This window comes from Moschus berezovskii, chromosome 12, assembly GCF_049115385.1.
Source record: "Moschus berezovskii isolate FMDL1 chromosome 12, NW_MosBer_1.0, whole genome shotgun sequence".
Lineage (NCBI taxonomy): Eukaryota > Metazoa > Chordata > Mammalia > Artiodactyla > Moschidae > Moschus > Moschus berezovskii.
Window position 1 is genome coordinate 57,043,095 of NC_142471.1, and position 15,553 is coordinate 57,058,647.

Below are 15,553 nucleotides of genomic sequence, written 5' to 3' on the forward strand. Positions count from 1 at the left end.
GGATTAATAACAGGAACCCAGCTAATGATGAATGATCCTCTTAAATTTAGAATTTTACATATCCACAATTACCTTATCCCCTCCTGATGATTTTTTTTTAATTAACTTTTTTAGGTTGTGTCATTGGAGATTTCTGGCTTAATAAAGGCCAATTCTTAAGTCCTCACACCAGGCTCTGGTTGGCTCTATTATATCCTTGGGCCCAATGTTACGTCATCCCACAAAGACCCTCCCAGTACTCCCTATCCCCTTTACTCATTTCTTTCCCCCCAACTTATCGCTATTTGATATGCTCCATATTCATTTATTTGATTATTGACCATTTCCCTGCTCTAGAATATATGCTCCAGTGCGGCACGAGCTTTGTTTTGTTCATAATAGTACTTGTTGCACAGAAAGAGCATGGTAAATACGTGTTGAGTGAGAGAATAAACACTTATTAGGAAAGAAGATGATAAAACCTATTCTTCCTCACAAACTCTGGAAGGATCAGAGTGTATCACTTAGTGTACCAACAAAGAAGCTATAGGAAGAGATTTGTCTTCTTTAATTCTGTCTTTACTTTGGTTAAGACTGAGTATGCAAACAGAAGGCAGCCCATATATTGATACTGTCTTTTATAGATGGCTAGACTGTTAGGCAAGTACTCCAGACTTGCTCCCTGCACCGATCTGTTTATTAGGCTCCAGCAGCCTGAAGGTACAGAGCTTCTTTATTTGGTTAAATAAGACATGACCTTTCTCAGGTCAGAACCTTGAGAAACACATTTGCTCATGGCCAACAGAAATTGAGTAACTTTCTCCCGGGGCATTACTCCAGAGGAGGGATAAAGCCTTTGACAGAGCTTGCTTAAATGCTCTAGGTCACCTTGGTTCGCTTCAAGCTCCCTAGAAGAGATGGACACAGGCAAACTTGAGGGACCTGGGAGCTCATAGCACCAGCAGTGCGTCAGTATCTCCTGAATCAGAATTGAGCTAACACTCAGCTGTCACCTAAGGGGGCACTACAAATGCCTCTTCATGGCTCTTTAGCTTTACTTTCCTTATCCTTGTAACCACCTTCTGAAGATGATGAAACTGAGTCCCACAGGAGGAACATGATTTATCCAAAGGCACCCAGCTAGTTAAATGCAGAAACAGCATTAGAATTCAGGACCAGTGCTTTTTCATTTATGAATTTGGACTTAATTTTCATGCTCCTAGATCTCAACCTTCTCAGTTTCTAAACTCTTCAATTATTGGGCCCTAAAGAGGAGAGTGAAAAAGTTGGCTTAAAGCTCAACATTCAGAAAACTAAGATCATGACATCTGCCCATCACTTCATGGCAAATAGATGGGAAACAGTGGCTGATTTTATTTTTTTTGGGCTCCAAAATCACTGCAGATGGTGACTACATGAAATTAAAAGACACTTACTCCTTGGAGGAAAAGTTATGACCAAGTTAGCATATTAAAAAGCAGAGACATTACTTTGCCAACAAAGGTCCATCTTGTCAAGGTTTTTCTAGTAGTCATGTATAGATGTGAGAGTTGGACTATAAAGAAAGCTGAGCGCCAAAGAATTGATGCTTTTGAACCGTGGTGTTGGAGAAGACTCTTGAGAGTCCCTTGGACTGCAAGGAGATCTAACCAGTACATCCTAAAGGAAATCAGTCCTGAGTGTTCATTGGAAGGACTGATGTTGAAGCTGAAACTCCAATACTTTGGCCACCTGAAGAGCTAACTCATTTGAAAAGACCCTGATGCAGTGAAAGATTGAAGGCAGGAGGAGAAGGGGATGACAACAGAGGGTGAGATGGTTGGATGGCATCACCGAGTCAATGGACATGAGTTTGGGTAAACTCCGGGAGTTGGTGATGGACTGGGAGGCCTGGTGTGCTGTGGTCCATTGGTTAGCAAAGAGTCGGACATAATGAGTGACTGAACTGAACTAAACTTGGTGGAGAGGAGTCCATGGATTATTTAAATAAGTGGCAGCATCAAATTCTACTGCTGGGTAGGGAACATGGACACAAAAAGAAAAGTCAATACCTGAATATAATCAATCTGATTGAGGAGAATGTTCCAGGGCTCTATTGCTAGCTCTTGTAGAAACTACTTATCAATGAGATAAATGATGCTCCTTTTGATTGTGCAAATAAATTTGCATTAGAGCTTTATTAAATACAATGAATAAGGCATTGATTTACTAATTTATTCATTAATGATAAAATTTCTGCCAAGACTAATCCCAGAATCTTTCAACTCTTCCTTCTTTTATGTTCAAACATTTCTGTTCATTTAAATTTCTCTGTTATCTCTATTATTTTTCTTTCTTCTCATTGTATTCCCTGTGAGAGGAACCTAGGTAGTAAAGAGATTATCTTGACTATAGAAATGGGGAAATTGGAACACATAGGTGTTAGGGATTGCTTAATAAAGAGGCAGTTAGGACTCTATGTCACTCATCCATATCTTCCATTTAGCCAACTCTGTCAAATATAACGGAGAAGGCAATGGCAACCCACTCTAGTACTCTTGCCTGGAGAATCCCAGGGACAAGGGAGCCTGGCAGGCTGCCGTCTATGGGGTCAGAGTCGGACATGACTGAAGTGACTTAGCAGCAGCAGTCAAATCTAAATAAGCAACACAGAGGCAGAATATGCGGCCAGTCAGGATAAGGTATTATTTATTTATTTGGCTGCACCATGTGGCATATGGGATCCTAGTACCCTGTCCAGGGATTGAACTCGCACCCTCTGGACTAGAATCGCAGAGTCTTAACCACTGGACTGCCAAGGATGTCCCTAGGATAAGGTACTATACTTGTAGAACCATACTGCCTAAATCTTGTTTATTTATAAAGGAATTTACCTGTAAATAATATCAAAGATTTCATTTTTGTTTGTGAGCAAAACTTCTAAAGGGCATTCATAAAACAGAAAAGACACAGAGCAAATGGGCAGAAAGAAGTAATCATTTTTAGTAAGATGTATAAAAGTCTTCCCTGCAGGTCTCAGTCTATATATCTATGAAACTGGCACAATAATGTTTTTCACAAGACTCAAGAGTCTCTGGAATACTAAAATACCTCAGAAGGTGATTTACATCACCTTGTCTTTAGCACATTGTGCAGACATAATTGAAACAAAAATGAAGAGGGAAGCTAATATTTATTGAGCGTTATAAGTGCCAGGTACCTATTATCTCCCCCAGCCCTATGAAGCAGGAACTATTTTTATTCTCAGATTAGGAAGCTGAAGCAGTGAGAGGTGAGGTAAACTTGTCCAAAGTTGCCAAGCCTAGTAGCCTAGTTCTTCCACAGCAGATGCCATGCCCATGGTCATGGGAGAGGTTTCCTTTGTTTGTCTAAGAGATGGTTTTGTGGTTTGCACGGGGCTAAAGCGACTGGACTGAACTGAACTGAAAGCGGACATACCGTTCTGAAATCCTCTTCGAACTTGAAAGCCCCACCTCCCGTGGCACAGAGCGTGGTGTGCAGGCTGGAGAAGTTCTTCTCGCTGCCCATCTGGATGAACTTGTGCATTGCGCAGCTGGGGAAGCGGATGAAGTGCAGGTTCCCTTTCCGCCCACACATGGTCAAGTTTTTCAGTTCCAGGTGGACGTCTCGGATCCCGGTTTTCCCATAAGCTGTGTTAGAAGTCAAATACTTCCTGATGCTCTTGAGGTTCTCCACCTCCTCCTGCTCCTCCTCAGCTGTAATATCCTTCGGCTCAAAGTAGACCAATTTAACCAGCGTTCCACCGATGTCCATGCCGAACCACGGGAACGCTAGGGGACAGAAAGACAGCGTGACCATGAATTCTGTACATTCAAGAAATAGTCAATAATGAAATGCAGTGGTGTCGCCTATGTATGTGCATTTACCATTCAGTTTACCGGAATGCTACTATAGGTGCCTAAAAGAAGAGACAGGTGAGGTAAAATACACGCTTAAAATGGTGCCCATGATTTTGCTTTCATCCCACTCAAGAGTTGGCCTCAGAATTGACTATAAGAACAGGATTCACTAAGGCAGTCTCAATTGCCGCTTGCTTCTCAGGGCTCCAGAATGTCACCAAATGGAGTGCAATTTCAATACTTAAAGATACATATTTTGCATACACTCTGGCTCCCCAAAGCTATTTTATCAGAATTTCAGCGAAAGAAACAATGATCTGACACCAGAGGAAATGCTGCTATGCTATCTGTATGTACCAAGAGATGGTATGTTGACCCCTAAGCCTCATGCTGTCTTCCCAGAGCACTCTTGGATGATAATTTTCACGGTATACCATTTTCGCCTTCATGAGCTGACTTTTATACAGTGTGACTCCACTGCTTCACTCAATAGAATAAATAGGAAGGAGAAAGTTATAACTCACTAACTGTCTAGTGAGTTATAAGAGCTGAAGGGCAGACATGTTGATTCTCATGGCCACAGGCTTCTCGAAAGAACAGATCGAATTACAACTCATTCCTTTCTTTACTAAGGAAGAGATTCTCTCTCCATCTTCAGTTGCCCACCCAGAAGTCCTCACCTCAGCCTGTGTCTCCTCCCCCATCGATTCTGATTTAATTCTTGGAGAGGACCTAAGCATAAATATTTTTTAAGTTCCCCAGATGTTCCAGTTTGCAGGCTTGCAAGCTGCTAAAGCACAAGAACCATGACCACTGATGGTCAAGCCTACAAATAAGCACAGCTCCTGACCAGGTATACAACAGAGGCATGTTTTGTGTAATATTTTTATATATAAATATATATTTATATTTAATAAATGCTGGAGAGGCTTACCTATGACAAAATGAATTTCCATAGTAATTATTTTTATTGTTATTGTGAGGAATGGGCTGAGCTCCCTGAACAGGCTGACTTTATTTAGAGGCAACCTGGAAAATTAATACTGGACTGTCAAATGCTTTGTAGTAAACACAGGGCAAACCCAAATGGGTATCTGAAATTTGGAGATCCCTTGTCATCTTCCTCAGTAGACTATATGGGCTAAATCTGAACCTTACAGTAAAACTGAGTTTACATTCTAAATCAACTATACTCAGATCTAAACTAAAAAAACACAAAAACTGAGTTTGAAGACTCAAGAAGTTAAAGTGGCTTCTTTCAAAAAGCTTATTTTATTCAGCCCTAGAGAACAGCCATTTGAGCCCTGGTCAAATTGTGCACATTATACCTAGAGATTACATTGCCAGGAACAGAACTGGGACTTCGAGGAAGTCTTCTTTCTAGGCAGCCCCACTATTTAGCCCTCTCCATCGGTACCCTGGGAAGGGAGGAGGAAGGAATACATAGGAGGAAGCCATTCCTGCCTAGAATCTTCTCTCCTGTGCTTCCCTGTTGTCATTTTAGTCCTGATCCAAGCCAGCTACTTCACACTTGGTAAGCAGTAACTCTAATGATAAATCCCAAACTCCCTAAAAGATTAAGAACAGCAGGGACTTCCCTGGTTGGTTCAGTGGCTAAGACTGCTCCCAGTTCAGGGAACTAGATCCCACATGCTGCAACTAAGAGTTCTCATATGCCATAACTAAAGATCCTGTGTGCCTCAGCAAAGATCAAAGATCATTCATGCCACAGCTAAGACCTGGTGCAGCTATATAAATAATTTTTTTTTTCAAAAATGTGTTAAGAGAAGCAAATTCTGGGAACAAGACTGTTAACAAATGTCCTCTCATCTTTGCAGAAGTTTGCAAAGCAAATCCCACACAGCTCAGTGTAGACTGGGAAGCTTGCCTATCCTAGCAGGAGAGAACAGAAACCTCGGAACAGTTCATCCCTAGCTCACAGATGTTTCTTGGTCCATTCTCTAAAAATCACTGTCAGCATGGCCCACAGTGTGCATGCGTGAGTGTTCAGTCACTTCAGTTGTGTCCAACTCTCTGCGATCCCACGGACTGCAGCCCACCAGGCTCTTCTGTCCATGGGATTCTCCAGGCAAGAATACTGGAGTGGGTTGCCATATCCTCCTCCAGGAGATCTTCCCGACCCAGGAATTGAACCCATGTCTCTTACGTCTACCTGCACTGACACGAGGGTTCTTTACCACTAGCGCCACCTGGGAAGCCCAACCCACAGTGTAATAGGTAAAGTCCCAATTCAGGATTCCGAAAAACTGCTTCCCAGAAGCAGCAGCCAGTAACTAGCTCATGTTAACTCCCTTCACCATTCTGGATCTCAGTTTCCTTATCTGTGAAAGTAGTGGACTGTGTAAGAATGGCCTCCAGTTCCCTCCCTCCCATAAACTTCCCAAGGATCTTTTTTTAAAGAAACACATACACAAAAATCACAACCACCCACAATCAAATAGGTCAACCAGAGCCCTAGTTTTAAACCCCACTGAAATATACTGTAGTATGTCAACAGGTGCCTGGTTATGCAATCGAGGTTGCAGGTATAATCCATTCTTATCCAAGTAGGAAAGACACCTACTACTGAATAGGATGGGAGAAGTGTATTCTGGAACACTGCTAGGCTAACCATTTTTGACAGACTCTGCCAACATTTATTAAAAGCATACATACATTTTGAAATGCAGTTAATTCCTCTCTTGGACCATATTTTTTAAAGGACCAGTATTTGAGGATGGGTATAAAGAAGTTTACTGCACCCCTTCTTGTTGACTAGTCACCAAGTCATGTCCAACTCTTTCTTGACCTCATGGACTGAAGCTAGCAAGGCTCCTCTGTCCATGGGATTCTGCAGGCAAGAATGCTGAAGTGGATTGCCATTTCCTTCTCCAGGAGATCTTCCTGACCCGGAGATCGAACCCACGTCTCCTGCACTGCAGGCAGATTCTTTAACACTGAGCTACCTGGGAAGCCCACTGCACCCCTTACAGTGACCAAATATAAGAAGAACAAAAAAGCAAGATCAAAACAAACTGGAAACAACATACATGCCCTTTAACAGAGAAACTTCAATAAAGTATGAGTTTCGAAACCATGGGATATTAGGCAGACATTATAAAGAATGAATGAGATTTATACTGGAGATACCCCCAATCTTCTGTGAATGAGAAAAACAAGAGATACCTAGCAGTGTAAATAACTTATAACTCCATCAGGTTTGGGAAAAAAAAGGAAGGGAGAAAGGAAAAGAGGAAGGAGGAACGAAGGACAGTGGGCAGGCAGGTGGAAGACAGACCCCAAGTGTTTATGATTATATAAGCCCACAGGAAGCAACAGCAGCAGCGGCAAGCCCACAGGAAGGTAGAGAAGGCCACCCCTTCTCTACCTTCAGGTTGTTAATACTGTTGGAGGATGGTGGGATAAGTAGATTGTATAGGTAGAGGCTAGAAGTCAGAGAAAAGCATGAAAAAATTCTATACTTAGAACTTTCAGTACATGAAGAAGTAAAATAAGAATTCAGTGATAATGGAAAATAAGACATCTTAGTGCAAAATGGACAGAACAAGTTGTATGTAACCCAGAAAAGCCCCTGTGGCCTTTATATGGTTGTTAATTTAAGTACAGGCAACTGAAAAGAGGTCTCCCTTTTAAAAATGTGTCTAGGGACAGCTAAGCATTTTATAAATTCTTTATAATTCCAGTTTCTTCTTCCTGCGTCACCTCCTCCATTTCAAAGCTTTTGTTAGCAACTCAGCAAAACAGTGGGGGAAAGTGTAGAGTTTTGAAAATTCAGTTAAATGTCATATCAGCAGTTTGGGTTAAGATAAAAGGGAATAAGGATTGGAAAACTATAATTTAAACGGCAATAGAAATTGCTTTCACTTACTATACTCATTCCTTACCTTCATAAAAAATTAATGCTCTTCTATTCATATTTTAATGCTTTTATAGGATATTATCTTATTTTAAATGTTCAGTTTTATTTATCTTCCTGATATCAAGGGCTACCTAAACGATAGTTCCCATATACAAGCTGTGGTTGGAGACAGAAGAGAAAGGGAAAAAAGAAATCTGAATGCAGCCACCATCCATGACTCATGTTTTCTTTAATCCAGGGTATGCAGATGCTTTGCTAAATTCAGCTGAACCACTGATAAGGATCTCTTCTGTGTTTGCCAGAAGTGATGCTCCTTCTAGATACAGAATGTCTGCACTCACTTTTTACTCCTCCCTTTTAAACCCAGATGCTTTTTTTTAAGTTCAGAAGCCTCTAGACCAAGAGGACCCACATCTAGAGTTGATGTTGAAATGACTTTGTTTCACCCCCTAATTTAGTGCCAACTGTGCATCATCTAGGTTCTTTGACTGGGTGGGACTGTGGGGTTCTCTCCTTTGGGGAGGAGATGAATAATTCGCGTGGAGGAAGGAGAGTGAGCCAAATACCTGGGAATCAGAAGAGCAGCTTGTGGTAGTCACTAGTGCTGCTGGTCCCCTTCCCTCCTGGCCCGTGGGGTCACACTGCAGGTCCTGGCCATTTTCTAATGGAGCTGGGCAACGTACCTAATCTAGCTAGTGAGTTGGGAATGGAAATGTATGTGTTACTTTCAGGCAAGAACACTTAGGGTGAGTGTCAGAGCCTGCAGAATTCCTTCTCTGTTACCATAACCAGCAGAATTCAAGATAATGTTTGTTCCATGTAGAATGAAGATGCGGCAGACTGGAGCCCCAGTCACTGTTAATGGACTTACAGTGTGAAGGAGAAATAAACCTTTGTTGTTTTAAGGTACTGAGATTTGGGGGTTGTTACTGCAGGATGATGAAATGGTAACCCACTCCAGTATTCTTGCCTGGAGAATCCCATGGACATAGGAACCTGGAGGCTACAATCCATAGGGTCACAAAGAGTAGGACACGACTGAAGCGGCTTATCACCACTGCAGGATGATCTTCCCCATCCTGACTATTATAACTTTCCATCAAAATCTTTGGGTGGTTTTTCCCCTGGAACCCTCCCTCTCTCCTGTAGAACCAGATCCAGGGACTGTCAATATTGTTGATAAACATGTGATCGCTGAGTGTTAATAAAAAGGTATGTTGGCTCTGTTGCATTTATTTGCCTGAAAACTTCTCCAGGCACAAACCTGAATTGGTCATCTGATAGTAGTGAAAACCCTGAAATGAACCTATATTCTACACGGTGTGGTGAAAATATTTTAAAAGTTTTATTGGTGGTCAATGGCTTTAAGACAAAGCCTATTTCTTAAAGACCTTTTCAGAACATAAGAATAGTCTCTGAGGGGGTACTTATGCTTCCTGCAGTAAATTGCAAGGGTTACACAGTGAGTTTTTAATAGTATAAATGAGTAAAGACTGAGAAGAATACAAAATCAAAAGCAAACACAGAGAAGTTTCCTCCCAGTCAAACAAACAATAATAAAGAGCTAAGGTAGCCTGGCATGAGAAAATCCACCTCCTTTCAAACAACCTACAGAGCTTTAAGGCGTTTCTGGTGAGGCAAGTTTCCTACCATCGTTATTTCTTCACGTGTATAAAGTAGGTGCTCAGTATTCAAGATCAGTCCCCCTGTGCGCAGGTCTGACTCAGCAACCTGCTGCTCTAATGACAATTTCACAGTTTTCCCTAGGTTCACCAAGTTGAAATTTGTTGTAATAATTGTGAATAGGGAGCAAAAGGACTGAGTTTCTTTTCCCACTCTTTGTTAATAGAGTGTCAAGCAAACTAATAAATAGGTGGGAAAGAAGTTTGAGGATAGTGTAATCAAAAGAAAAGAGACTTTTCAAGTACTTTGGAAGATATTTTATACTATGTGAATTCCGATTATGTTCAAGTTGCCTAAGGACCTCTGCAAGTTAAAAACGCCACCAATAACAATTTTAATTTAAATCCAAGTGTGTAATACAAACTGTATTTCTTTAAAAATTTCCTCAGTGCTAGCCACCCCCCTCACTGTGTCTAAATTTGATTGACAGCGTAATGAAATTCTCTGCTAATGTATTCACAGAAGCATTGAACTTTAAAGAGGTGGAAGGGATCTTTGGTCAAATTCAACACTTTGTTTACAGATAACAAAATCGAGGTTTGGAAAGATCAAGGGATTACCCAAGGTTGATCACAGTAGGTAACAGAAGCTATTTTCAGTTTCATGAGCCCACATATTCCCCATTTTGCTAGGCTGGTCTGAGTTGAGTTGTCAGTCACAGACAGAATGATTGTAGGCAAGTTTTTTTCTTGAGCCATTTACTAACCTGTAAGATGAAGTAGACTAACCCAACTAACTAAGGTTCTGTTAAATTCTTAGATTTCATCATACCAATTACACATATACAAACTCCTCCAAAGCATAGCTTTAACAGCATAAAATATGAGTTGAAAACCTAAGAACTATTTAAGGACCTTGAAGAAAATGGTAAATGTAAAACTTAATAAAAGGGTTTCCATAACATTGTGAAGAAACCCATAATTATTGTACACAGAACAGTCTGCTAAACATTAAATACTCTATGCAAAGAAACTTGAGTCATGGTTTCTTTTAAATTAATGCATACCAGATTTCTTGAACTTTTAGTCACATTGCAACCCACTCCAGTATTCTTGCCTGGAGAATCCCCATGGACAGAGAAACCTGGCAAGCTACAGTCCATGGGGTTGCAAAGAGTCGGACAGGACTGAGCGACTAAGCACAGCACAGCACAGCACAAAGATATCAGAACACAAGCACTTCCAGAGTAGGAATGGCAATATAAACGGTTGCAATCCTTCCTCTGGGCTATTTGGAAATATATATTAAAAAGCACCAGATTCCTATGCCCTTTGACACATTGGTTCCTCTTTACCTTATAGAAATAATTATGCATGCATTCAAAAATTTATCTTAAAAATCATTAAGTTTTACTATTACTACTGAGGAAATGAATTTCATGTCCAAAAATAAAAGGTTGGTTATAGATGATTATCCATTAACACAAAGGAACAATATATCACCATCAAAATAATTTTGTAAGATAGCAATTAATGACGTGAGGAGAATGTTCATTATATATTATTAGGTGAAAAGTGCGGGTGATTAAGTGGTACATTTTGTATGATTACAGTTTTGTGTAAAAATTAAACAGTGCTAAGTCACTTCAGTCCTTTCTAACTCTGCAACCCTATGGACCATAGCCCACCAAGCTCCTCTGTCCGAATACTGGAGTGGGTTGCTGTGCCCTCCTCCAGGGGATCTTCCTGACCCAGGGATTGGATCCACGTCTCTTATGTCTCCCTGCATTGGCAGGCAGGTTCTTTACCACAAGCACCATGTGGGAAGCCCATTATAGTGGGCTTATGGTTTTTTTCTTCTGGCTTTGCTGATAGGATGTTTTTCAGTTTTTACAATCAATATGTTTAATCTTCATCAGCAGAGTTATTTTATAATTCTCGATCAAAAACTTCTCTGTAATGACGCAAAAGCAAAAACCAAAAAATGTTTTAATTTCACTTCAATGAACAGACAGCAGATCTGTGGTCTTGCTCGTGAAAAAATGTGCCTGCATTTCCTCATCTCAACAATTTGGATTATTCATCTCAACAATTGCTTTCTCAAACAATATTCTGCTCATGTCAAGCCTGTTACCAAAATCTAAGATGGCACGATAAAGAGGATGTGATACACACACACACACACAATGGAATACTACTCAGTCAAAATAAAAGAATCAAATGTTGCTATTTGCAACAACGTGGATGGACTTGGAAGGTATTATGCTTAGTGAAATAACTAAACCAGAGAAAGACAAATACTGTATGCTATCCCTTATATGGAGAATCTAAAAAAATAAAACAAACTAGTAAATAAAACAAACAAAAAAAAAACAGACTCACAGATATAGAGCACAAACTAGTGGCTACCAGTGGGGACAGTAGGGCAAGAAAGGGGTAGGAGAGTGACAGGTACAAACTATTAGGTACGTAAGTTGCAAGGATATACTGTACAACACATGGAACATAACCAATATTTTGTAATAGCTATAAATGGACTATGACCTTTAAAAATTGTGAATCACTATATTGTACATCTTTAACTTATATAATATTGTATAGCAACTATATTTCAATTTAAAAGGTTGGGAAAAAAAAAAAAGAGGGACTTCCTTGGCTGTCCAGTGGCTAGGACTTCACATTCCAACACAGGGTGTGCAGGTTCCATCCCTGGTTGGGGAGCTAAAATTCCATGTAACTTGCAGTCAGAAAACCAAAACATAAGCAACAGAAGCAATACTGTAACAAAATCAATAAAGACTTTTAAAATGGTCCACATTAAAAAAAAAAAAAAAAACATTTTAAGAAAGAAAAGGAATGACAGGGAAAGCCTGACACTCAAGAGCAGAGTTGTTTAGCTAGTTAGATGCTTGACATCACCAGGGCTCTTTCAGGTAGAAAGAGACCTAATTGCCCCCACTGTTGGCAAGGCACACCCTTGACACCCTGAAGTTGAACTTGGAATTCAGAACACATTTAAGAAAGCACAGGTATGTTTGTGGGAATGGATCACCATGGCAAAGGGCCCACATCCCTGTGTGACAATAGCCCTTCTTCCACTGACAAGCCTCAGATGCCCATCAGTTTTCTCCCTCTCTCCCAGGCAGGTGGGAAAGAACCAAAGGGCCAATCATATTCTCATATGCAAAAGGGGAACAGAATAGTGAGAATAGTCCTTTCAGAGAATAATCCTTTCAGAACAACTTCCAAGGCAAGTAGAAGTATTACCACAACAGTCACCAGAACTAACTTCTGGATTTCACCACCTCTGCCATACAGGCTCCAGTTAACTGTTAGGCACCACAGGTTACATGCCTACCATATTTTAGGCAATCACAAAAAAATCAGAAGAAAACATGAATTTTCAGGTCAAAGAAAATGCTGTCATACATAACAACACATCCAACTTTATAGCAACAGTCGTAAAATGCATGCTTTTTTTAAATGGAGCAAGAGGCCACAAAGTCAAGAGTGCCTGAGATCCATGAGAGTGAGACTCTTTATATTCTGCTCTGTGCCCAACCCCAGGTTAGAAATGATGTGATACCCAATCAGGGTCTACTGTGCATGTGGAATTTGAACTGGAGCTCTATGATTTTCTTACAACTGTATTTCCTGAAAGCAACTCCCATTTTAGTATTTTATGCAACTAAATTTTAAAGTCAAATGTTTCAATTATCTTTAGTTTTAAAAACTGACTGTGTAGGGACTTTCCTAGTGGTTCAGTGGCTGGGACTCTCCTCTCCCACGGCAGGGGGCCTGGATTCGATCCCTGGTTGGGGAGCTAGATCCCACATGCCACAACTAAATATCCTGCATGCAAAGAACAAAGATGCAGGGTGCTGCAACTATGATCTGGTGCAGCCAGATAAATAAAGAAAAATAAACGTTTAAAAAACCCAAACAACAACAAAAACCTTGACTGCCATCAACAACAACATTTCTCAAATTTGCCTCATCATAAAAAACATCCAAGGCTCCTAGGCCATTGCCTGGAGAGCCCAGAGCAGGGGGATTAGAGACAATGTTTTCAAGGAGGTGACCCTGGAATTCTCATAGGTCAAGTTCAAAACCAGAGTTCTAGCTGAACTGAAACGAATGCTCTTGAATGCTCTTAAATACTGGACCACAATTTGAAAGTGAGAGTCAGACTCTGAATGAGCTGTCTTTGCTCATAACTGCCAGGGAGCTCAGGCTGCCAACTGAGGCCAGTGCACGGTAATGACCCGGCTGACGTCCCCATTCCCAGGAGGGACTTGGAAACATCTTATCGCTTGCTAATGAAATTATTTCTGGACAATTTATAACATGAGTGCTGCGGGTGATTTTCACATTTTAAATACAGCTTCTCAAGTTTCCAGTTATCATTCGACTGGGACTGAACCCAATGGACACGGGTCTAGAAATGTTCCACATATAATTAAATTTCATCATATGCCCCTCTCTCCCAATGACTTCCATTTTAAAGGTAACCGGGCATTCTTCCATAAAGAAGTAAGATCTGGCAACAGCACTCATGTATTTAGGTCAGGTTGGCAGATATTCTTTGATTTGCAACCCATGGCACAGACAACCACATGAAATCAGAATAGGTATACTGACATGAAAGTTATGTCTCTTTTTTTTTTTTAGGTTAAGATTTGGGAGGGGGAAAAAAGGCCTTGCAGAGCACCACTGTGGTGGCACCAGTAAATGTATTCTTAGCCTGGATCTGGGCCAGGAGTAAGCGGGGCCAAGTTGGAGCCAGACATGCTGCTGCTGCTAAGTTGCTTCAGTCGTGTCCAACTCTGCAACCACATAGACAGCAGCCCACTAGGCTCCCCCGCCCCTGGGATTCTCCAGGCAAGAACACTGGAGTGGGTTGCCATTTTCTTCTCCGATGCTTGAAAGTGAGAAGTGAAAGTGAAGTCGCTCAGTCGTGTCCGACTCTTAGGGACCCCATGGATTGCAGTCTACCAGGCTCCTCTGTCCTTGGAGTTTTCCAGGCGAGAATACTGGAGTGGGTTGCCATTTCCTCCTCCAGAGGATCTTCCTGACCCAGGGATCAGACCGGAGTCTCCTGCCTTGGTAGGAAACATTCTTTACCACTTCACCACCTGGGGTGGCAAGAGATGTATACAATTACAGATCTTTACGGTCACAGTATCTATGTCTCATCCAGATGGTCTGTCTTGATCGGTCTGGAGGCAAAGGAAGGTGAGTATCAACCTTCCATGTCGTCTTCACCTTTAGTTACACCACTCTACTCATCAGAAATGGCTTTGCCGGTGGCTCAGCGGTAAAGAATCCACCTGCAAGGCAGGAGAGATGGACTCGATCCCTGGGTTGGGAAGATCTCCTGGAGAAGGAAATGGCAACCCACTCCAGTATTCTTGCCTGGAGAATTCCATGGACAGAGGAGACTGATGAGCTACAGTCCATGGGGTCACAGTCAGACACGACTTAGTGACTAAACAACAATTCACCAGAAATACAGTCCATGAATTAAAAAGAAGATGACACAGTTTTGACCATGCTAAGATGTTCCAAGAGGACCTGAAGGCAATGCACCTGTGTGACTATCTCCAGTGTGATTGTTTCAGCCACCAGAGCTGATCCCAGCATCCACTTAAGAATGGTTCTTCCAGCTTCCTAATACCCTGCAGTGAAGCTCAAGACGGTAATCTCATTACCTCCTTAAACAAATCCCAGTTTAAATCTCCAAGAGGTTTAGTTTTGTGTCTTGACAAGCCACCAGAGCATGTTTACTTACTCTAGGGACACTATTGACAATTTAATACCAGGGAGTGGTTAATTAAAGAGGCTTCGGGGACAACAGCATTGCTAGGTGGCACTGCAGAGAACAACAGGGCTACCAGAAATGAGCTTTGTTCATTCATTTTAGCTGTGAAAGCCTGGCAAACCTTTCAGGTCTAGCTGGGTGAGGACTGAGAAAAGATGTGCTAACTGCTTCCATAGCAAGACAAGCTGAAATTGAGGAGGTCACAAGGACCCTCCTTCAATGATCTAAGATCAAGTTATATGCTTATGCCACCACCGATTCAGTGAACAGATACTTTGTTCTGTCGATTGGGAGGCACTATGGCGGAGTCAAGATGCAGCAATGAACCTGGTCTCCTGGCACTTACATTGTCCTCTGCAAGGACTGATCGTTAATCAAGAAGTCTGGAAAG

At 41.4% G+C, this 15,553-nt stretch overlaps 1 protein-coding gene across 6 annotated transcripts in view; it reads right to left on the reverse strand.

The window, feature by feature from the left end:
- PANK1 (pantothenate kinase 1) overlaps positions 1-15,553 on the reverse strand; it is a 108,374-nt gene that overhangs the window by 21,573 nt on the left and 71,248 nt on the right. For all 6 annotated transcript variants that reach the window (XM_088842130.1, XM_088842131.1, XM_088842132.1 and 3 more), the window contains one exon: positions 3,418-3,770. In XM_088842130.1, the coding sequence (XP_088698256.1) occupies positions 3,418-3,753 (336 nt within the window). In that variant the 5' untranslated portion in view covers positions 3,754-3,770. The remainder of the gene's footprint in view (positions 1-3,417; positions 3,771-15,553) is intronic.